This window comes from Seriola lalandi, unplaced genomic scaffold, assembly GCF_002814215.2.
Source record: "Seriola lalandi dorsalis isolate HSWRI2012SDOR001 ecotype SW California unplaced genomic scaffold, Sedor1 jcf7180002054962, whole genome shotgun sequence".
NCBI lineage: Eukaryota > Metazoa > Chordata > Actinopteri > Carangiformes > Carangidae > Seriola > Seriola lalandi.
Genome location: NW_019525513.1, coordinates 906034 through 930259, shown reverse-complemented (window position 1 = coordinate 930259; position 24226 = coordinate 906034). Strand labels below are relative to the sequence as shown.

At 41.8% G+C, this 24226-nt stretch overlaps 1 protein-coding gene across 2 annotated transcripts in view; it reads right to left on the bottom strand.

The window, feature by feature from the left end:
- Positions 1–24226, bottom strand: part of mgat5 (alpha-1,6-mannosylglycoprotein 6-beta-N-acetylglucosaminyltransferase) — a 79821-nt gene that overhangs the window by 3780 nt on the left and 51815 nt on the right. For both annotated transcript variants that reach the window (XM_023395384.2, XM_023395383.2), the window contains 6 exons: positions 21111–21244; positions 9341–9490; positions 2545–2691; positions 2313–2429; positions 944–1018; positions 92–249 (listed from right to left, as the gene is read on the bottom strand). In XM_023395384.2, the coding sequence (XP_023251152.1) occupies positions 92–249; positions 944–1018; positions 2313–2429; positions 2545–2691; positions 9341–9490; positions 21111–21244 (781 nt within the window). The remainder of the gene's footprint in view (positions 1–91; positions 250–943; positions 1019–2312; positions 2430–2544; positions 2692–9340; positions 9491–21110; positions 21245–24226) is intronic.

The window sequence follows — 24226 nt, the reverse complement described above, 5'->3', positions numbered from 1 at the left end:
TCACAGAAACTCAAACCTGTGCTGCCACCTGATGGACACCTTTAAAAAGAGAGAGTGAGTGTGTGTGTGTGTGTGTGTGTTTCTCTCTCACCTGGCCAGGTCCCTGTCCTTGTTGAGGTGTTGGAAGAAGGAGGGTTCACAGATGAGCTGCTCCTCCTGACACACCTGCTTGCAGGAGCGCCCGGGCTCGGCCAGCTTCACCTGCAGAGCGCTGAGAGGAGGCCACATCACCTGACCGTGGCAGAAGTCCTGACGACACAGGAAACAGGAAGTCACACAACGGCAGCACGTCCAACACAGAGGAGAGCAACGGTTTGTATGAACAAACGTCTTTCCATCTGGTGCGATGCAGGTAATTAAAAAATCAAATACATATAAAATACCTCAAACTTCAATATGATTTATTAATAAAGAAAAATGTCATTAAGACACTTGATGTTATTTAAACACTTATTTTATAATAACTGAATTTTCATGCGTTTTGGGAATATTAACAGCTAAACATAATAAAGACGCTGATGTTTACTTTGATTCAAGTCCTCCCACCATCATCTAGTATTCTTTATATTTTTATCTTAATTATTATGTATTCTGACATGTTTATTGACTCTATTTTGAAAGTTGTTCTGATGTGATTTCTGACTTGTATATTCATTACAAACTGAAGCTCTTTTTATTTTAGAAAAAGTGACATTTTATTACAGGGCCTTTGCAGAAATGTATTAGAACATATCTTCAATGTGTCGACAGTTATTGATCTATACAAGTGCGAGAGCAGCTGAGATCAGATGTGTAACTGCTCCACAGTGATGAGTTAAAGTCATAATGTGTCCGAGAAAACCCTCTGAGATCTGGATGTTTTTTTTTCAGCTTTAATCACAGCAAGTTCCCAGCCTGCTTTGTCACTGAGAGGACGGCGATGATGATGATGAGGAGGTTGTACCTGGTTCTCAATGAAGGCGTTGACTCTCTGCAGCATCCCCTCACAGGTGAACTCATAGGGCAGGTAGGGCTCGATCTGATCAGACACAGAACACAGACTCGTCACACAACCACCAAACCACTGGACAGAGCCTGTGTGTGTGTGTGTGTGTGTGTGTGTGTGTATTCAGAGCTCAGCCTGGTGAAATATTAGCCTTCTGTCTGCTCTTTGAACCACTGTCTTTCGAGCCCGTCGACCTCCACACACTCTGATTTCAAAAGGGAAAACTTCAAACTGCGCAAACCAACAACTGAAATCTTTGTTTCACGCTGCTTTCTCTCTCTCTCTCTCTCTCTGTGAAGATCAGGAGCAGGAGGAGGAGCAGGAGGAGGAGGAGGGGGGATGGCGTGCGAGCCAAGCCGGAGCCTGGTATGCCGCAGCTCGCCACGGATCACAAAGCATATGAGGCTCGGCAGGCTTGTCCAGTGAACGCAGCCGTTGTTCGGACCCGCTCGGCGGAGCACGACACACAACACGAGGTCTGGTGAGTGGCCTTTAAATATGCATGGAAGACGGAATAGGATCTCTTTCTTTTCCCCCCTGTGCTTTCAATCATCCTCTGTCTCTGGGCAGGCTTCCATCCAAACATTGTTTTTGGCCACGAGGATTTCCAGCTCTAATAATCAAACATATTTACATCTTTCTTCCAAGTTCTCCATTATGAGGATGTGTTGCTTTTCTTTTACAGATGTGACAGGAAACTGAATCATCTTTTTAAGAAATCACTCACATTTCTGTGCTGCTTTCACAGATAAACTGATCAACTGAGAAAGTAACTGTCAGATTCATCAATAGTGAGGATGGTCATTAGCAGTGTATGTTTATATATATATATACATTCACATTACTGTGCAAAAGTTTTAGGCATGTGTGAAAAAATGCTGTCAACTAAGAATATGCATAATAATAATAATAATACTAATGCATATATGAACCAATGTGACTATGATCTGCTGGATGAATTGATTTCATGTACCGCCAACATGAATCATTTAATGAGTCCTGTTATTGTTAGAATTTTATCTATTTTTACAAAGATTTACATCATGTATTAACTATTTTCTGATATATTAATATAGACTAACTGACTGATTGAGAAAATGATCATCAGACTAATCAATGATGTACATAATCATTAGTTGCAGACATAATTTGCATTATTGTTGTGTAGAGTCCTGATGTAAGGATATAAAACAAGAATTTAGAACAGAAATTGCAGCTGATAGTTTGATTTTGTTTATTTTAAACTTTCTTCACAGACTGAACCCAGAGAATTGTACGTATCCACACGGACATTTCATTAGAGGAGAAATCCTTTTCCTGTGTTTACCTTCTGGCTGAGGATTGAGCGGATGGCCCTCTCCACCTCGGCAGAGTTATCGATATCCACCGTCCACACGTGGGGCTGACCGATGTACACCTCAGCATACGGATGTTGAGAGGTGAGCTGCAGACAGGAAAACAGAGGTAAACAAACAAACACACCTTTTGAGAAGTCGTATCATGAGCTAAAGAGTCTGCAGAGTAAAAACATCAGCGTGCACCCTCCCTCTTCCTCCCACCTCTCTCAGAGTTGGTTTGCCCTTGAAGAAGTCGGTGTTCTTGCTGCTCTTTGGAGGGTTGAACTTAGGGTTGAGGAAGGCGCAGCCGTTGGCGATGGCCTCCAGGGGGGCGGGACCCTCGTAGGGGAAGGACAGACCCACAAACAGCTGCAGCAGAGAGAAAATCAGTGTTAGCTAAAAGACCACACTCCCGCTGATGTAAGTCTGAACAATTCATCTGTCCTGATAGCAGCAGTTGGACCGTGTTGAAACAAACCTCCCGTCCTATCAACACTAAATACAGTGGAGGCAGCACTTTCTCTTTATAAAACAAGGAGAATAACAGGAAGACGCTGCTGTGACGTTTATTCCTCCCACGCCTGTTATTTTTGCAGATGGAAACACACTGTACCTCAGCAGCCACATGATGATTAGAAAAACAACCGTTGTCTAGATTAGTAGTACTACTTCTACTAATCTAGGAAAAAACAGCTCCTTTTTTACTACAAAAAACACCTTTTTACTACTAAAGCAGTCGTAAAAAGGTGGGTTTTTTGTAGTAAAAAAACTACTACTTTTTTAATACTACTACTACCTTTTTACTACTTTTTTACTACTAAAAATACTACTTTTTTACTACTTAATTACTACTAAAACTACTACAACTACTAATTTATTACTACTTTATTACTACTAAAACTACTACTTTTTTACTACTACTACTACTACCTTTTTACTACTTTTTTTTACTACTAAAACTACTTTTTTACTACTAAAACTACTTTTTTACTACTAAAACTACTACTTTATTACTACTTTATTACTACTAAAACTACTTTTTTACTACTAAAACTACTACTTTATTACTACTTTATTACTACTAAAACTACTACTTTTTTACTACTACTAATCTAGAAAAAAAACTTACTAATTCTTCATTACAGGATTGGGACTGCAAACCATCTCCAAACAGTCCTGCTACAAATACTGGGCTTCAGCTGCACATCGCCCTGACACGACTCCTGCCTCAGACCCACTCCTGGACTCGCTCTGCCTGGCTGCCCCACTCATCACATCTCCCCCTGCTTTGCTTGACTCTCAGGCTCATCCCTTAACAGTACTATAGAAAACTAGACTACTACCATATTTCATTACTTACTAGTTTTAAAAGATTTAAAAATGTGAAGCTGGGTGAAGAATATAGGTGAAAAGTCTTTAACCTGAATTTAAATGTGAACAGTTTGGTCCAGCGTACTGTCTGTACACTGCACACTTAAACACAGGCAGAGTCACACCAATATACTTTAAAGTAAGTACTGTACATATAGAGAACGGGAGGAGACTCTAATAACATCTCTCCTCCTGATGGGAGGAGCCAATATAACTGCGTGGGAGTTGCAGCCAGAGGAAGAGTGTGAGAAACAGAGAGGTGGTGGGAGAAACCTGTACGAGGGTCTTTAATTAGTCGAGGGAGTGGAGTAAGTCTGTGAGTGTATCTGTCCAAAGGAGCAAAGATACAAAGAGTCTGATAGATGAACAATGATCCTTTAACACACAGTGCAGTGATGTACCATGAAGTGTGTCTGTACACACTCGAATTATGTTCTTTTACCTCCTATGTGAGTGAAACTGAAGTGTTTAACTACAGACTTCCGCCAGCAGGTGGCAGCAAAGCACACTTCATCTATATATATATATATATATATATATATATATATATATATATATATATATGTATGTGTGTGTGTGTGTGTGTGTCCTCACTGCTGACAAACAGTTGACCACTATTTATAGGGAGAGAGGAGGGGAGGGGGCGAGGAGAGGAGACACTGAAGGACTCAAAGGGAGTAATGAATTATAGATATAAAAGCAGAAATCAATAACAATCGTGGTCTTTGCCTGAAAGCATTAAAATAGATTTGCATATTCATGTTCCTGTACATGTACAAGGACATCCTGCTTTTAAGACACAGTGCTGCCGATCAGAGCTGCTGTTCTATTGATTTGTAACTCTGTGGTGTAAATATAAATCCTGCCAACAGCCAAGTGCAATAACACCCAGGAGGAAGGATGAAATACTAGAGCACAATAATTAACAGCAGGATTAACAAGTGTCTCAAATGTGCAGTAAAGTTCCTCTTCACTCTGATTATAAAATTCAAGCATTGAAATTTTCATTAGAAGAACTCTTCATTTACTTAAGTAAATGTCTTGTATTTAAAATTCTCCTTAAAGAAAAGTGCGTACAGTAAGTTTTACCTGTAGCGCTGCAACTAACGAGTATTTTCTTTATCAATTAATCAGATTATCTTTTTGATTAATTGTTTAGTTGTTGATAAAAATGGACATAATGTCTCCAATTTGTTTGTTTTGTGTTATTAACGGTATAAACATTTAAGAATGTTTGGTATTTTTTCTGAATAAGAAAATGTCTGGAATGATGAGCAAAAACGTTGCCAATTATTATCATTATCATTTTTGTTGCAGCTTTAATTACCAGCAAAAGTAAAAATATTCATTATGCAAAGTCGCCTCGTTCAGGGTGTTAAATTTTAAAGCCCCCAAGGTCCTGGAAAGATTTTTTTTATTTTAGTTTTTTGTGCACAAGATAATAATTTGTGCACGAAAATTATTATCTTTACAACTTTCATTCTATCAGTCTCATGAGTACATGATGACCGTGAAACCTCTGTGGGTATGCAGAGGTCTATAAAACTATGTTATGTATGTAAAATAAAAGTGACTAAAAAGTGCAATAGTCTCCTCGAAATACAGTTTAGCAGAAATATAAAGTAGCCTGAAAAAAAGTTAACTGTAAACTTAAGTAAATGTACTTCGTTACTTAGATTAAGTTCTGCAGTTTTCTTCCTTCACTAAATGTTTCTGTGCCAAGACGTTTGGGAGAAGCAGCTGCTCCTGCAGGGCTCACAAAGCCGGAGCCAGACTCCTAAACCTCGCCGAGGAAAGGTAATGTCAGTTAGATAAGCATCTCCACCTCTGTGTGTGTGTGTGTGTGTGTGTGTGAGGAAATGGAAAACTCTTTCTCATGCAGGCAGGTAACAGTGATAAATGCACTAGATATGAACACATCAGCGTGTGCCCGATCCGGTCAAGAGAAGCGATTAAAATCTTTCTTAACTCTGACAAATCTGACCACATACAACTTCAGCCTCGCTGACGACATCTCCTCCACCTCTCTCAGTATGTTCAGTATGTGTCCTCCACAAAAGTACACAACATGAATATCACACAGATCTCACACAAAATACTTGAAGTGCCGTTTCCCTGCCTCTTCCCTCTCTCCTTCTCTGCAGCTCAAACACTGACGCACACCTTCATCACATCCAGTCTCCATCACTGTGACAGTATTCTTAACCACACATCCTCCAGAGTACCTCAATAAACTCCAGTCCATCCATTCTGCCTCTGACACCCCCCCTCCTGCCCCCACTGACCACGAGAGTCTTCTCCGTAACTGCCCCCAACATCTGGAAGTCTTATCTCCAAACATCCACAACAATAAAATATCTGTGCTTGTATTGTTTCCACTTATTTAATGTCATGTAAAGTATCTTTGACTGCCGTTGATATCTAAGTTTATGTAGTTGTCATGCAAAGGAGAATAGCTCACTCATGAGCCTCATTACATAATGTTTGGAGTCTCGTATCTCCGTGGCAGTTGCTGAGTTTAATGACTCACTGAGATAATTAGGCTGTTTGTTCTTGGTATCTAATTCCAGCACCTGCCATGGGATGTGTTGGTCGTCTACTGAGCAGGAAAGAAGACGAAAAACTGAATCAGGACTTATTCCTTGTCTTACATACAAACCTATGGATAAATATATAATGTAGTAGGTGTGTGGAGGAGTGAGAGAAACAGCAAGAAAAGTGGAAGACGAACCAGAGGCAGGCAGTAAGAAGGCAATTAAACAAGCAGAGTTAGACAGTCATGTGAGGTGGAGGCGAAGCAAAGTAAGAAAAATCAAAAACCTAAGTAAGTCTCTGCTGCACTTCGGCGGTTTGATCATCGACACTATTCCCCTGATGCAGCACAACATGTCAGAGTTTATTTGGGGAACTTCTGATGGAGACAAAATCAAACGTCAGACGTCAACGGCAACTTATTATTCCTCACTGGAGTTTTTTTTTTTTTTTAACAGTACACTCCAGATAGTTAAACCCCACGAGGCCAATTAGCTCCGGCCGTCTGTTTGTAGGTAACAGTAAATCTGTTGTTAAAGCAGCACGAGGAAAACTGCGCACCACGCCTCCTGCTTTCCTTGTAAGCTCTTAAACAACAATGCAGCTAAAGCATGTGGGGTTTTGCGGGTTTTAATGGGTCATTCCTCTACGGGGGGTTTCCACTAACAACCACATCCTACAAGAACATATGGAAGTTTAGACCTAACCCAAACTCCCGTCTGAGTGAACCTGCTCATATAACACAGAATCCAGCTAAACCAGAAACTCTTCAGTTCTTCGTGCAACTCTGTCTAGCACCAATTTTTGAGAGCTGTTTCCTTTAAGTCTTTCAACCACTTTAATGATCTGCCTCATTGCAGAAAACACCTTTGATTTTCTCTGTCTCGATGCCTGTAACATCTCTAGGTTCTTGGTTTTATCTGCTCAGAACAGAACTGGATTTGCCAGTGAAGAACTGCCTCATGGCTAAAGCGACGCTCAGAATCTTTTTGATACGAAAGGGGTTTAAATTTTTATCCATTTTTTTCTACAACTCTCAGAATCATGATCTATGGATTTCTTCCCTGCCCCAGCTCTCGTCTGATGTCTCTCTCCTCTCTCTGCCTCTCCTCTCCTGACGGGAAAGCATCTGGTTTCAGAGGATCCAGAAATCGAAGCTATTCCTCTGAGCACGCGAAAACAGACCTCATCTTTCAACGCCAGCACTAATGATAGTTTTCACCTTCAGCAGACATTGCTGTCAGGTGTTGTAATTATATTTCTTGATGGCAAAGGGAAGCTCCATAAGAATAAGAAGCATTGTTTTCACCAAAGTTGTGAGCTTGGAAGAAAAGTAGGTCCTGTAATTTAGCTAACCCCTCCTGCCAACTGCGACTGTCCAATCACAGCTTTGTGACAGTAACTCGGGACGGCAGGTCTGTCGAGCTAGTCATGCCGTGTGCAAGAGGCTGCACTAAGAGCGACACTCTGCATTTCTACAGTTGGGAGTGGTGTCATTCTTTAGCCTTTACAAGAACTTCAGCTTTGAAATAAAGACAATCCTTCACACTGCTCTCACTCAGCATCACAATGTACTGATCATCTCAACGTTTCGGTCTCTGGAGACCATCGTCAGGAGTGTTTCAAACAGACAATGCTCCAACCATCTTGTGTGACAATTATCCTCTCGTGGGAGTACGAGTGTGACACTTTCCAACGCACCTGCACCCTAAGACACTTGGATGTGTGAATATCTTCATCCATCCTTTCCGATAACAAAAGATTAAGAAGAAATAGGAACGGATTAAACACTATCTCTGTCTACTCTGACGTTAGCATGTCCACGGCTCCATGTCAACTGGCGAGAATGATTCTTCTTTTAAAATGATTCAGCTGGATATAAGACAGCCCTTTTCAACCAACCTCTGGAGCTAATGTTAGCTTAATTAGCTAGCTGGCTACAGCTAGTGTCAGGGCGAGGCGTTTAGAAACGGGACGTCTGCTTTTGTTGAAATCAAAGACTCACTGGATATGATGAAATCAGCCCCTTATACTACACACAGTGCTTTACATTTACTGTCTGCCAAGTGTGGAAATTTATCAGCTATATTTTCCACGGCACATGCACTAATTTCTGCAAAAAATCCAATGCAATGCAGTGTATTTTATAAATGCAAATATTACAGTTGTCCTGATTGAGGACACAGCCACTGTTACCATGTAAACTGCATATGTGCAACGTGTTGTGTGCAACCAACTGGAAGCCCAGAGGTAAAAACTGATGTGTTTCAGCCATTATTTATATCTAAAGGAGTCTGAGGTTAACGTGGCTCTCCTCACTTCACAGCTTTCACTGCTGCCACAAAACAAAAGCCCGGTTGTATTCAACAGCTCCACGCACTCTGAGCACATGTGAAAGTGTGTTCTGCCACCGACACGTGTTCATATACGTCACCACCTCTGGAGCGCTCGCCCCGCACAGTACAGCCCCAGCCTGGCTGCACACACTCTGAGGCCGAGTCCTTGTCTTTGTGAATGAGAGTGGTTTGAGGCGTGAGAGGAAGGGACAAGTCATGATGTGAATGGAGAAGTGCTTGTGTGGATGGCTGGACTGAGGACAGAGTAAGAGAAAATACAGCCACTCGGCTCAAGGCTCTTTCAGATGAGGCCTCTGTTCACATAAAGACTCATTCTTTCACTCCAACATCTAAATAAGAATCAGATTCTTATTCTCTTACCTGCCTTACAATCAAACGTGTTTAAAAACTACAGCAGGTCAGTTCACCTAATATCTGAGCAATTCCATTATTTCTATACTGCTCACTTTATCCAGCGACAGCTATTCAAAATAAGTGATTCACCCACTGGCTACTATTACAGCAATTTTTAGAGCAGGTTTCACAACCTTGGCTCATTGAAAAAAGGCCAGGTGTGTGAAAAAAAAAAAGTGTGTCCTCAATATTCTGCAGGTTAGCTGGGCCACAGTCTCTTGGTCATTTAAAAAATGTCAAAGGGAAAAGCGTGGGAGTTGGTTTATAGCTTTCATAGCTTTGTAATAAGCACACACCCTCACGCTATTATTTCCCTGCAGGGTCATTTTCTTCATGTGAGACGATTTACAGCCGGACGGACTCACCTTGGTCTCTCGGAGGAGGAACTGCAGGTCTCGGCCGCTCAGTATGCCGTGGTTCTTAACGTAGCTCGGGAGGTGCACGGTGCTGGTGCCGTGCACGGTGCCGTGAACCTCCATGTAGCTGTGGATGATGTCGAGGTATTTCTTCTTGTCCTGAAACAAACAGGAGGAGAAAAAAAGAAAAAACAGGCACAGTCAGTTTTTTTTCACGTCTAAATATCTCTCCATTAAACAAAAACAAAACAAACACTGACACAAATTTGAAATGAATGTATTAAAAAACACTTAAATTGTTCAGGTTAAGCTGGTGTAATCCAGAAAATAACATCCTGGAATAAGACCTTGTATAATAACTTTTATTTTTTTGGTGAGAGCGGATCAGTATCATTACTTTGATACGCGGCCCCGTGAACTTTTGTTCGAACTACCTGTCCGACCATCTGGCCACGATGGTAGGCAGAGCTAAAAATATCCCCCCCTTACGAAGAGCATCAGTGCACACAATAGCCGGCTATTGTTATTAAAGTCTACCTGATCTGTGATGTCCTTGATCAAAGACACTATAAAGTATTCAAAGGATTCCAATGAAAGCCGCTGCCTTTATACCGGGAGTCATGACCGAGCTGCTTTCATCACACAGGAACGCTGCGCTGCTGCTTTTACAGTGGAGAAGGTCAAACGTGATGCAAGGAGAAAGTAATTCAAAAAAACTCCACTAATTTTACACATTACACATCGTCATGGTTACCACGGTTACTGCGCCTGTAGATGTCACACCGACGTCACCGGGGTAATCTTGGCTTAGGGCTTGAGACTTGAAATTTTTAACTGAGTTACAGTGTAGGAGTTTGAAAAACACGATTGATTTGCATTTCATGTGATATATAATATAATGCAATACTCAATCAACGAAGTATTGATTTTGGGGTTTACCTATCCTTTTATCGGGCGCTTGGTCAGAGTTTCGAACCATAATAACCTTAATTTTCCTCTCCCTACGTCGTGTGTGTTGCGAGTATTTGCAGCACATGCGTTTTGTCCATTTGCATGTGTTTTGATTTCAAGGGCTGTTTCCTGAATGACTGCCCTTCGCCTCTGCAGCCTTTCGAGTGTTTCAAGTGACTCAAGGCTGTGTGTGAGGTTGGGGTGAGATCCGTGTTGATCAAGTTAATAAAACCGGGTCGGTGGTTTGCTGGGTTGGCCTGTAATGTGTTTACCCTGCACATCGCTTTTTGCAATTCGCTGTCAAGCCGCTCTCTGAGCTTCTTTTTTTTTTTTTTTTTTAAATAAGTCACGTTAATCAGATTGGATGGAAACACTACTTCCACAATAAAAGCCTTTTGATCGTCCCCACACTGAGATTGTCACAGCAGGTCTTTGATTTTCAAAAAACGAGGACACGACTTGTTTCATAACCCAGCCAAATTTGCACACAAAATAATTCCCCCGGTGTGTCCTGATGAACTGCAGCTCGAAATCTGTCTTTTTCACTTTGTTCTGTACCTGCTAGAGACTGAGCCATATGGGAGCGGCGTACAGAGCAGTGGAGAGCTCTTAAAGCCCAGCTCTTCAGGGAGGCACTACACATGAAAGCCGGTCATTTTCTCCATAATGATGGGACGTCTCAGAGGTGCAGTCACCAAGTGTGCGCACAAAGTCACACACACTACAATAATATCGATTACCAGTAGCTGCCACACTCATGGGGCAGGAAAAAACCTCATTATTACTAAAATAAAATGTTTCGATTTTACTCATAACTCCTACACACGAGCCTGCCTTTGAAACTCTTCTGCCTCCGGGACACTTCCTTGCTCTAAAACTCTGTGTGTGTGTGTGTGTTGTGTGTGTAAGAGCGTATGTGTGTGTCTACCTCAGTGGCTTCTTTTGGGGCTTAAATTTCAGGTAGCCGCTCGTCAGGGTCCCTGGAGGCCTGGCTATCAGATGCTTCCAGCCAGCCTACTGTAACTAAAGCAGCCTGGTGTGTATATATGTGTGTATAAGTGTGTATAGGTGTGTGTGTGTTAGATCAAGTCCTAATTAGAAGGTGAAATCACTACCCTGTAATCTTTTCACTCAGGAGAGCTGAGCTAGGATTTGTGTGCGAGGGGGGATTTATAAATGAAGGTTACTGGTAGGTATCTGAAGAGGAAACACACACACACACACACACACACACACACACACACACACACACACACACACACACACACACACAAATACAACTACATGTTTTACCTTGTAAAAATGATGCAAAAAACCCCAATGGTTGTTGCACTTTTACATCAGTTAATGTTGCTTTTGGTACAAAGTCTGACAGACACACATGTATGTTTCATACTGGTTCAGACTGTTCGTTGACATTCAACAAAGAATAGAAAACTGAATTTAAAGATCCCATATAGTCTAAAGGTGTCTGTCCATGTGTAGTGTGATTATAGATCAGGTCTAGCTTCTATATTAATACTGTGAAAGTATCAAAGCCTCAGTCCACAGAGAAATGCACACAGCCTGTATTCAGAAACTGAGCCTTAAATCGAGCAGTCAGGACTTCTGGAACTTTGTGATGTCACAACAAAGCAGTCACCAAGCCCCGCCCACCTGGACCCACCATCCAAACCTTGCAGGCTTTGGTTTCTCTGAGTGTTTTACCTTAAAATCTGCTATATTTTTATTTTGATCATTCAGAAAAGATTCAGCCAATCAGAAGAGAGGAGGCTCAGAGCCTCCTCTCCTCTGATTGGCTCACCGACCTGATGTTACTAGAGCTCCAGAGAGAAGCCTGAGAGAGGAGATGTAAAACTACAGTGAGATGGTTTTGGGTTCTTAAAACCTTAACTGGCTGCAGAGGACATAAAAAACAAAAACTAAAGGAAGACATCATTAAGTTTCTTCAGGCAGCAGGATGTGCGTGTTGTGTGTTTATTGTGACCGCTTCAGTGACCGTGCATGTGTGTGCGTGAGGAAGATACAGCGGGCTGCCATGACCCTCCGAGGCAGCCGCCACACAAAGCTTTACGGTCAGAGGACATCGCTCGCCAGATGCTCTCTGGAGTAAGGCTAGAGAGACTTTTATGTTGGAATAAAGGCGACTGTGTTCAACAAGAACATAGCAGCAGGACAGGAATACAGACGTGGAACAACGTGCTAGAGAAGCATGTTTTTAAAAAGGTGCATCGCCACTCTTAGATGCATTGCGGACCGTCTCTGCTTTTCCTCCTTGTAATGATATCATGTCAGCTTCGATTCATAATCCTGTCTCAGCTGTCAGCACACTGTGAAGCAGAAAGGAGTTACGACTTTGTAACTCCAACAGGCGTGAAGACTGATAACATTACAAGACGTTTTCCCCCCTCCGTGTCCTCACACAAGGTGCGTATTCATCTGAAGCGAAGTCTGTCGAATGTATACGTCTCTGAGCATATACAATATGCAGTGTGAAAACAGGAAGCAGAAAGACTGCGGCAGCCTTGTACAGGAGCACACACTTTGAGAGTTATAAAATAACTGCTTTAGCTGGAGAGGTTGATTGAAGCAGGAGAGAAGGAGGAGGAGGAGCAGGAGCCGAGTTTTATGACCTTGTAAATCAGAGGGAATTTGTAAACCCTGGCTCAGAAAGGAAACAGGAGAGGCAGTGGCTGCTTTCTGCTGGCAGAGAGGAGGGTTGAGGGATGAGCATCTGGGGAACAAAGCTTACTGGCTGAGAGACGCAACCTCAGACACACAGCGAGGATGAAAAAAGCAAAAAAAAAGGCTAAGATACACTGATAACTCGTGAGTGATGCCACTGACGTGATTTTCTGACAGCTGACTTCAATTCAATTCAATTCAATATATTTAATATCCAGCTAATAAAAGCTTTCATTTTCAATCTTTATAAATGAACAATTAACAGCAGCTGTGTGAGGCTGCACTACAGCACAGTGTGGTGCTTTGAGCTAACATGCTCACACTGACAGTGTTAATATGATGATGTTTTTCTGCAGGTGTAAAGTTTACCATGCTAGTTTAGCGCATTAGCATGCTAGCATTTGCAGATTTGCACAAAACACACACTGACGGTTCGACTTCTTTCAGATCTTCAAATGAAGCTCAATAAGGAAGTTCTCTTCTTTCATGTTCAGCCTTTATTCCTCTATCAGTGAACATCTTTAATATTGTATCTCAAGCTCTTCTATTCTTTCCACTTCCGTAAAAAAAAATACCTACACTCATAATTACAATGCCACCACACTTTCTTTAAATATCACTGCATTGCTGTCACCTCACTGTCTCCACCCTAACCTCCAGGATGTCACAGATGTTGCAGGAGTTGTTTGTACAAGGCCACACCAGGTTAAACTTCATATGTGAGTGTGCAGCAGGTTTTATTATTAAACTTCTCCTCTCTATATGTTGCTATAGGGACAGAGCTCCGGGGCTGAGAGCAGATGTTGATGTTTCAGCACTTTATGTTGAGAGGTAGCTGCGTCAAGGCGCTGGGGGATGGAGCAGATCAATCTTGCTTTACAGCACATTTCAACTGAAACAATCAAAGTCTCCCTCCGGAGACACCGTGAGACACAAATCTTCCTTGTGTTTGTTTCTTATGTTCTTTCTCTCATATGAACCGAGCGGTATTTTGATGATGCACGTTACGGTACGTTGTCAGTTTTTACTTCAACTTCAACGGAAATAAGTAATGAAATAAAATAGTTTCTGAGTCTACTGCAGTGAATTCAAGAGGGCGAGAGGAGCTTTTGCCTCATTAGCATGTAGACAGGTGCGTTTGGTTCGAGTTACTGGACCCTTAAACTGCCTTTGACATCAAACGCACCTCAGATCGTCTTCCCATCTGAAATTCTTTCCAACTGACGGACTCTGGGGACCCCAAACTGGAAGCTTGTCAGTCTGGACAAAAATAAACTTCACCTTTCCTTCCGGAGGAAAATCTTTTTTCCCACATAACCCACACACACACACACACACACACACACACACACACACACACTGACAAGTAAAAGAGCTCTTTGGGATTACCTGGTTTCCTGCATTGATCGGTCATAAAATGTGAAATTGATGTAGACAAACGCAGTGTCCCTGAGCTAATGTCACTCAAACAATTATAAACTTTTGTGTCTTATTCACAGTGCTGGAGGAAGAAGTTAGTGAAAGCCTCGGATTTAATAAACACCATGCAACGTGCACCATGATTTTCATGTGGTCGACTCATGAACTTGAATGACTCCTTTAAGCTTTTAGCTGTAACTCTTGGGCTTCTTCTTTACCTTATTGATTGAAAGTCAAAGACGCTCTCACGCACATTTCCAGTTTGGTTTCATTGACTGGTCTCCAGGTTTGATAACTCCTGACTCCAGTTAGCTTTTGCTAAAACCATTAGCCACAGACTTCACATACCTTTTCCAACCTACACTGTGAATGTCTGAATAACGTTTTCAATATGGACAATACATTACAATAAAATGATTTGTATGTCATTAATTAAAATAGATTCTCCTTTGTTTTCCTGTCTCTTTATTTTTACACACATTATATACACATGTCTTTGCAGTGACGTCATAATGGTGAGTCCGCAATAATGGCGCTAGTTCATCTTAATCTTAGCATCTTAGGAGGCTGATGCCTTAATGCAGATGTTATATTTTCTTCAGGAAATATGTGTGGTTGACAACATTAGACCTACTGCCTGAATTAATTCCAGTGTGGTCTCTTACCTCTGATGTCTAGCACCACTACAGAAGACACACAGCTGCAGATAAAAATAAACCTAGACTAACAGATGAATTTATGACACATGCACTTGTAAATTAACATCTTAATGGATGCACTTTAAAACCCAACAGACACTTTGACAGATACTTTGAACCCCCCCCCCCCCCGGGGAACACGGGTGGTAAAACAGTATCCCGAAGTGCAGTCAGGAGGTGTTATTTGCTTCAGTGCCCTGCCACACCCCATTAGACATAACAGTCTATAACCTAGTGCAGCTTGGTGGCCAGCCAGAGTATGTATTTGATTGTTAGACAGTGGAGGAGGTGCTGTGTGATTGCTGACAGATTTGAACCCCTGTTGTGTATATGTGAACTGCATAATCACCCAAGGGGTAAAAGGCTGAGCACATATGTGAGGAGCCAGAGTTTAAATCCGGTACAAAAAACAAACAAAAAACAACAAAACCAGCTATAATATTCCTCTCTGTCCTGCAGCAGAGAAACACCTGTAACATCACATGCTTCACTGGGTGCAAGCAGAAGCTTTGCACCTTGTATACACAAGCTAAAGCCACCGAGGGGGATCTGAACACGATTTCCATACATGTGACACACTACCTAGTGAAGCATTCAGTGAGCAAAACAGGTGTCTTAGGGAGGGTCCATACTATTTAAAGCTTAATAATCACAGAGTTTGCCGTTGGGTGAGAAAAAGCTCTTGGTCGCTGTGGGGTAAACGTTTCCCTTGCTGAAGCTATTGTGACTCGTTTCTCCGGTTATTATGTTATTGTTCTGCTGCACCCTCGCAGTCCCTCATAAATCTGGATAAGTCACTTATATAGGAGCAAATTTCACGATCATTCTCAGAGGCGGTAAATCCGTTAATGTTCAAAGCCGTTGTCCTCCTTTCGCTCAATAAAAAAATCAAAGCACAACACGGCACATTTATCAGGCCGTTCTGAATGGAGGCAAGGTCACCGTGTGTCCGTGTCTAATCAACCAAAAATATTCAGCTCATCTTGTTCATCTGTGCCTCGGGTGAGATTTTTAATATTGTTTATACTTTAAAAAACATTTTTTGCTGCTTTCAAATATTTCTCTCAAACTGACAGTTGAACTGCTTTCTATTCGTCTCTGATTTAATCTGCTTTAAATAATCATACTTCACCTGACACTTCAAATCCTTTCAGGGGGCCAGACCTTCAGCCGTGAAACAAAACTTTCAGTCAACACTTCAACTTGCATCTTCTTTCAGTTTATACACTTCCAAGACTTACACCGCAATTGGCCGATCAAACTCAAGATATCACCTACACGACTGACATTTCAACTGCTTTCAGTGAAGTTTAATTTAATCTAATCTTATTTTAACATTTCAAATGTTTTCTAGTTGAAATAAACCACAAGTGAACGGAGCAACGTGATATTTAACACAACAGATCTGAGCTGTAAAGGTAAAGTGGTAACAAACAGCTCCTTCAGGAAACGTCTCAGGTCTAATCCAATAAAACATCTGTGACAGAAGAGGTCGATTTCATAACCACAAAAACATTTCCCACTCTAACCCGGCTGCTTCCGCAAATGTCAAATTCAAGTTTCTACACCGGCACTCACGCTAGTTTAAAGGCACAGGGGATTGCTTCACCGGGTCAGACGAGCACAGTAAAAACTAAAAGGCGGTTTAATGTTCAACCCGGCTCGGTTATCCATCATGAAAGGGGGATGAAACACACTGTTGTCTGTCTATGAGCCTGCGAGGGTGAGAGTGTGGGATTGTTGCCCTTCCTGCTCTGCATATGCCAGCTCTGTGTGTGTGTGTGTGTGTGTGTGTGTGTGTGTGTGTGTGTGTGTGTGTGTGTGTGTGTGTGTGTGTCTGTCAGCCCGGTGTGATCTGTCTTTCTTCACCACGTCCTCTGATCTGCTGCCAAGGGCCTGCAGCTCTCCCTCTCTGTACGTCCCACTCGTTCTCACCTTTATCCGTGCCCCCCCCCCCCTCGCCTCATCAAATCCTTTTTTCTAACGGGGACGACTCGACCGATTCTATCTGCATGTGGCACGATGATGAAGTGAGTCCAGGTAAAAAGCCATTATGCCTTAGTGGTGATTAAATCTTTACCACTTAGAAGGGAACATATATTACAAACACGTAAACACTAACTAGAAAAAGGAGACAGGTAGCCACTGAGACGGCTCCTTTTTCCTCTGCCTTTCCACTCCCTCCGACTGGGTTGCTATGGAAACGGTTCCCTCAGAGGTGGTCCGGCTATTTTATTTTGGGTCTCCCCATCAACACTGCCTCCTCAACAACAAAAAATAACCACCCGTCTCTTAAATCCCCAGGATGTCGCTCAGTCTGTTGCCGTCGTCGCTCGTCCGACCGGCTCCAGTTTAAATTTAAACAGAAATTTATTCACTACAGTCGATCACAGGTTTGTTAGGCGTTTGTTTTATCTAATGACTTTCAGCTACAAACATCAGAAGTGACACAATAAAATAATATGCGGTAAAATGGCTTGAATTTCTGATTCCTACACTTTTGCTTCAGTAACCTTGTGTTATTTCAGGCCCTGCAGCGGTCAGAGCCACCCTCCCCTGTGCTGCCCAAAAATCTGCACACTGTTAATTAGCTCAGTAATTTATTATTGCGAAATTTCAGCCAGATATCAAGTAATAATTTTTTTCATGAGACTGGCTGGAACTGCTGACGGTAACGTCCAAATCGGGTGTCGGACAACACCTGCCGCATGTCGTCTCCTGAGAAGGTTTTAATCCAGATGCACAAGTTTAATCCGTTTGGTTTTCAAAGATATTTGAAATTAGCTTCATGTAACCACAAACAACTACACACACATGCTGGGGATGTGCAACACCAAAACTAACGAGCTTTGCGAAATGTTCTTGTTGGCAAAGGAGACTGTTTTTGTTCTTATGAAACTGAGAAACTCATGCACACTGCAAAGCATCTGGTGTGCATCGCGTTTTCTTTCCCTTTTCACTTTCAGTCGCACGAGTGTTTATAAAAATGTGAAATGAACACAAAGAAGCTTTGAAGAATGACTGTGAATGAGAAGCGAACGTGTGTGTGTGTGTGTGTGTGTGTGTGTGTGTGTGTGTGTGTGTGTGTGTGTGTGGGGATGATTACTCAGTCTGCTTCACACTCTGGTTCACGTCGTACACCTGTAGGACAAGTGTGACCTGAGCACATTTGCACATTGATCAGACAGAGAGAGTCTTTCATTAGGCTGCATTTTACATGAAGACTATTAATTGCCTGACCCACATTAACCTGTCAAAATGAAAAGCTGGCGAAGGAGACATCATCTGGCGAAAGAACACGTCTGTAAAGCAGCTGGCTCAGGCGCTCGAACGCGTCTCGTTTTCTTTACACATTTCCAGTTTCGTTGGAAATACCATTTCCATTTCGTATTTTTCTAATCCACATGATCTTCTCCAGCTTTTCTTATCTCGAGCAAAGTTTATCTTTAATTTGTTTTATGATTCCCACGAAGCAAAGTCCTACATGTGAAATCATAAACATCGCTATTGGGGATGTTGTAAAAAGAAGCGTGGCACCAGTTAACGTGCCGCGTGAAAGGAAATGTTTACAAAGGATGTGAAAGGAGAAGCAGGACTGCAGCATTTCCTGTTCAGTTAAATCAACATTAGATTGGTGTCGATCGGCGGTTAAAAAGCATTTATTCTCCATTATTTCAGTCCGAATTATTTATTGTTAGTTGATAATTAATTTTCCTTAAGTTTTAAATATTCAAATCTACTGTGAAGATCAATGAAGAAAGGAAAGACCTAAATATGGGTTTGTAATAATAATGGTGGATGGAAGATTTTATAGGTGATAAATACACCTGGACTTAATTTTTCAGTGTTGTCAGGGCTAAAAAGAGACTTGGTTCTATCGCTGCATTTAAAAAAATAAAAACTGCACCTTCCACAAGTGTTAGTTAGTGAGTCTTTAGATAATTAATCTCATGACCCGAATATAACTCCACTGTGAATTTTACCTTCAGAAATGATTTCCTTAGAGTAAGTCCCGCTTTCTATTTCAAATAGTGGGTATATCATTTCTAAAATGAAACCTCTCAAGTGCAGAGAAAGAGATCGAAGGACGGTGTGATTTAAAAAAAAAAAAAAAAAGGAGGAAGGGAGGGAAAACGGAGTAAAGGCAGGCAGCTCGTTATCACTCTGCCCCAAAATGGCCCTTTAATTAAAAGCAGGAGGTAATGAACACGCCTGGGAGTCTGATTAGCAGCTAATGCCGCTCGCTGTGAGTTGATGGGCTCCCCGGTCTGCCCTTTTAAAGCTACACTGAATGGCACACTACTGCGTATGTTCTGACTCCAGAGGCTGCAAACCACAGCAGCACAGCAGCTACCTCCGGATTAAAGAAAAAGTATAACACCATCGGGATTTCAGAGCTTTTACGACGTGGCTTTGAAATTCAAACTGTAAGAGTTTTCGCTAATGAATATATTTTAGGTTAGGTACATTTGAACTGTGTTTTCCGGTGATATTTTCCAGCTTGGATTCGAATTGGTATTTTCCAAACACTGCACTTCCTGGTTCTGGCTCGCTTTACTGGAGGGAGGAGTTCACGCTTGGAGCTGCCAACTACAAGCAGAGTGGGCAGTTCTGCTGGTGCAGATGGGAGTTAAGTGTCTGGATCAAGGGCACTTAAACATTATGTTTGGATGAATGTTTATTTGTTCACACATATGCCCGTTTTTCTCCCCTCACACAGGTAACCATAGCAGAAATCAAGGCTTTTTACTACTTTAACTTCAAACATATCACATGTGTTATTTTCAGGATTATTCTGCAGGGTTTGGAAAATAGCCCGGGTGGTACTTAGCAGGGGCCGCACGGTGGAGGGTGTGGAGGAGCTCAACTTATTTGAAAATACTGAAATTTCATTGCTGAAAAACTAAACTAAAAAGTAAAACATAAATGGTTGAAATGATCAGCTAAAAGTGATCATAAATAAACAGTTCAGTATCTTAAAGTAATGGATAAAGGCTGAAACATGCAGCTTCAAGTGACAGTCGTACGAATGCAGTTGAACAAACCGACTAAAAATGTGTTAAATTGCATGAAAACATGAACGGTTTATATAATTAAAAGTATTAAATGACATCAAGTCTGAAATAAACGGCACCTGCTGAGTGTTTCATGATGATTTATGACCCATCTTGTGCAAATAATGTTATTACTACGAGCCATTGTGTAAGGACATGAAGTCAATGAGTTGGTTAAGTTAGATTAAGCATAGAGGAACAAACCATGATTGACTGATGGGATATAACAGTTTAACGTCATTAGTCAATTGAGGCTTATTAATTAATCCTCCATATGCTCATCTTCATCTTAGAAGACATCCACACTGCAGGCGTGTGACGTGAAAACAATTCACGTTTGTAGCCGTTATTATCATCGCGCCGAGTTACTCTGTCAGACATCTAAAAAGGGAGTCAGCTGGATCTGGAACGACCCGCTATGAAACATACATGGTGTCGGCTGAAAGCTCATCAAGGCGCGGGCAGTAATCCAACCATCCACGGGCATGCCAAACAATGTGCAAATCTCTCCGAGTCTCTAAGTCGTTTTTTGTCTCGGATACAGTAATCCCCTGGTCTCTGTGCCGCAGTGCGAGCATGCATTTGAATATATTAAAAACTCAGCGGAGAAAGCGATAAGCTGAATTTGAGCTAGTAAACCAGACTATTATTAAGTTTCATGTGAAAGTTTTTACCCAAGGTTGTTCAAAGAGTTTCACTGCAGAGCTCTCAGTAGGTCTAAAAATGGGTTATCCTTTGGTGTGCTGCAGCTCTTTGGCACCTCACCTTCATCTTCATATATATATATCTGTGTACATTTGTGTATGTCACAACATACAAGTCTTAAAAAGGGTTTGAATCCGTGTGAATGTGTCTATGTGGTGGTTAAAAAACACAGTGTACAGATAACAAAGAAGCTTTTTTCCAAGAATACTCTCAGTCAGTGTCAGTAATATCGTAAAATGTGTGCGAGTAGAGTAAGGATCACCGTACCTTCCAGAAGTTGTCGACCTTGCCGTAGACTAGCGACTGGTTCTGTCTCTTGATGTCGTCTATGTGCTTGATGTCGCTGGCGTTGAGGTGCTGCTCCACGACGAAGCCCAGGAAACTGTTATCTGGGGTGTGAGCTGTAACACATAAAAAGCATACGGAAATAAATATACATTTTTGTATGTGTGTGTGTCTCATAATAAAGAATAAAGCAACAAATGAGTTCTGGCGTAGTTAGCCACCTCTTAATCACTGAGGCAGAAACAAAAAATAAATCTTACATTACATTACATTTACTCCCTTGTAAGTCGCTTTTATCCAAAGCGCCTTACAAATGAGGGACAGCTCGCTAAAGGCTTCAGTGCAGTAGGACACCTTGAAGTAAATGCTAAGTACTAAATCTGTTGAATAAGGCAAAGTGCGAGGAGATCAGGTGGAGAAGCGCACGGTGAGTGTGTTTGTGCTATTCACACAGTTAAATAAAACCCATTTCAGCCTCTCAGAGAGAAAGAGAGAGACACATTTGCACAACACAACTCGACAACCACTCTGGGGTTTTTTTTTTTTGTTCCCCTCTGTTCCTTATTGCCCAGTGATGACTGGTTACTATGGGAACCACGAGATGAGCAGGTCAAGTGTGGAGCCCGGAGCTGGCAGTGCTTTCCCCTCGCCGCCATCTGCCTTGTACAACAAATGTGAGGACAAGGATATGGAGCGCGGACTGAGAAGAGTCAATCAAACATTAATAAAGCTTAATAATATAATTAAAAATCAAATTCACGCAGGGTCGAAAAGCAGACCTCACTATGACCCCCTCTAAGTGAATGACCCGGGCGGAGAGGGAGGGTGTTGGTTGTGGTTTGTGTCGGAGCCCCGCGGGAGCTGCTGCGGTTGGACATCGCTTTTTTTTTTTTACCACGACGCTCTTACTACGGAGGCAAATTAAGGTCAGCGAGTCGAGGGAGATCTCAGAGCTCGCTCCAGTGGAGTAAATAAAAAATTTTACTGGGATAATTTCAGCAAAGAATCTCAACACCACGGCCGCAAATTCACATTTATACAGATTCGGATTCAGCTACTGCAAAACGCCCTCTGTGTTACAAAACAGGAAGCATCGTGACATTTCACACATGACGACAGACATGCAGCAGATAACAGCGCAGACAATGACGTACTGTTAAAGTTCAACTATGTCACAGTAGTTTCACAAACAAGGTGGAAGTGTGTTTGTCTGGGAGTTGGCTGGAATGTGACATTTTCTCCCACTCGACAAAAAGCCAAAGTTTGCCAAAGCTCACACACTGGCTCTGACTCAATATCTTTAGGAACACACATAAAAATGAAAAAAGAAAAGAAGCAGAGAGCAATAGACATGTTATGCAGAGTAAATGAGCCCAGCGCCAGACCAAGCAATTACTGAACAAAAATGAGCTGTTGCATTTTTCTCCTAACGACTGGAAAGGGCACGAACAGAAGTCTCTGTATAACACCCTGTAACGATTATAATTCATATCACAATTATAATACATTTGTGCAACGTTGAAAGTAAAATATAATTTCCAGTTGACTTGTGCACATGATTACATGTCTCAATTTGTGTGTTTTAAGATCTATTGTATTCAAATCCTGTTCCTTCTTTGCACTTACAATGCACAGAAGAACCTTTCAGTCACTGCTGTGTGTGTGTGTGTGTGTGTGTGTGTGTGTGTGTGTGTGTGTGAGAGAGAGAGAGCACAGGAGTGTGTGGGAGTAGATGTTATAAAGGTCTAGCTGAGGTGACAGTGTGGGCGGCAACTGTTTCCAAAATACCTGGAGTGTCTATGTAATGCCGGGTGATTAAACAATAATATTAATAAGAACAGTATAAATAGCACAATAACACTTCTTTCAACAAGCGCACTCACCAGAAATCCATTAAAAACTGAGGGAATAATGTTTGATTTTACCCACAATGATCAGTCTGTGAAAACACTTTTAAATTTTTAGGCTACGTTTCAAACCGGAGGTGTCAAGTTTGAAAAGATGTTGTTTACCAGGAAGGGAGTTGCATTATGGGATATGCACTGTTCCTAAAGACTAAAAGTCTTGGATATATTTTGGATATCTCTGCCTCTGTCACGCAAGTTAAAGTGGCTGATCTGGGGAGTGACAAGAAAGAACAATCGACCAAGTCTAAATTTGACATTAACTAATTGTCTTCACCTCAATTAGCACCAATTAAAGGATGATATAATTGGTTACTTTAAGTTAAGTGTGTTTCTAATGGCAAACAGGCGGAGATGGTCCAGGGCACTGGGAGGAGGCGGCACTAACACTCATCTTGCAAACTAACTGTGTAAACAGGACGAGCCGTTAATTAGTGTTCGGCCCTCATGCAATTTGGCAACAGATGCCTCCTTTCCCACTAGAGCCGCCACTCAAAAAGTCACTCAACTTGCCACAGCTTCATTCGCTATTAGCTAACAAACAGCCGGGGGAGGAGGGCGTTGCTGCAGAGGCAGCTGGTTTGTTGCTCTTCATAAACTTGCAAGTGCATGGAACAAATTTGCTTTGCGAGGAAGCCCGGGTTCACTCTTGTCTGATTGGGAGTCAATATTGGTACAACCCGGTCAAGCTGAGCAGAGGAACGGGGTGTAGAAATGTCGGCAATAATCTTAAAGGCAGGATAATCTTCTCTGACAGGGCGAGAGAGGCTGTGCAGGGGCTTCTGTTGTGCTCGTTAAAGCAGCAGGTAAGTCTCACTAAGTCAGTGGTAGAAACAGACTACACTACACCATCACACAATGGTACCTGCAGAAGAAAATGCAGCAGACAAATATAATCCTGAGTCCAAAAACTAAGGATTATGTGATTAAAGTTGAGAAAGCAGATTCATTTTTACAAGAAACTAACTTCTGTGGTGCTGGACGGAGGGAAAATAAAATAAATAAAAGATTTCAAACTGCCAAGATGCACCATCAGCACTAAAATCTCCAGTGCTTTGAAAACTCTATATCAAAGACTTCTACAACTTGTCTGAATGAGCCTGAAGGGTGAAAATAAATCAGATACACCTGAAACGCTTTCACGCAAGAAAAACTTTTGAGATTTTAACTGACGGGGTTTTTCAGAGAAGAAGA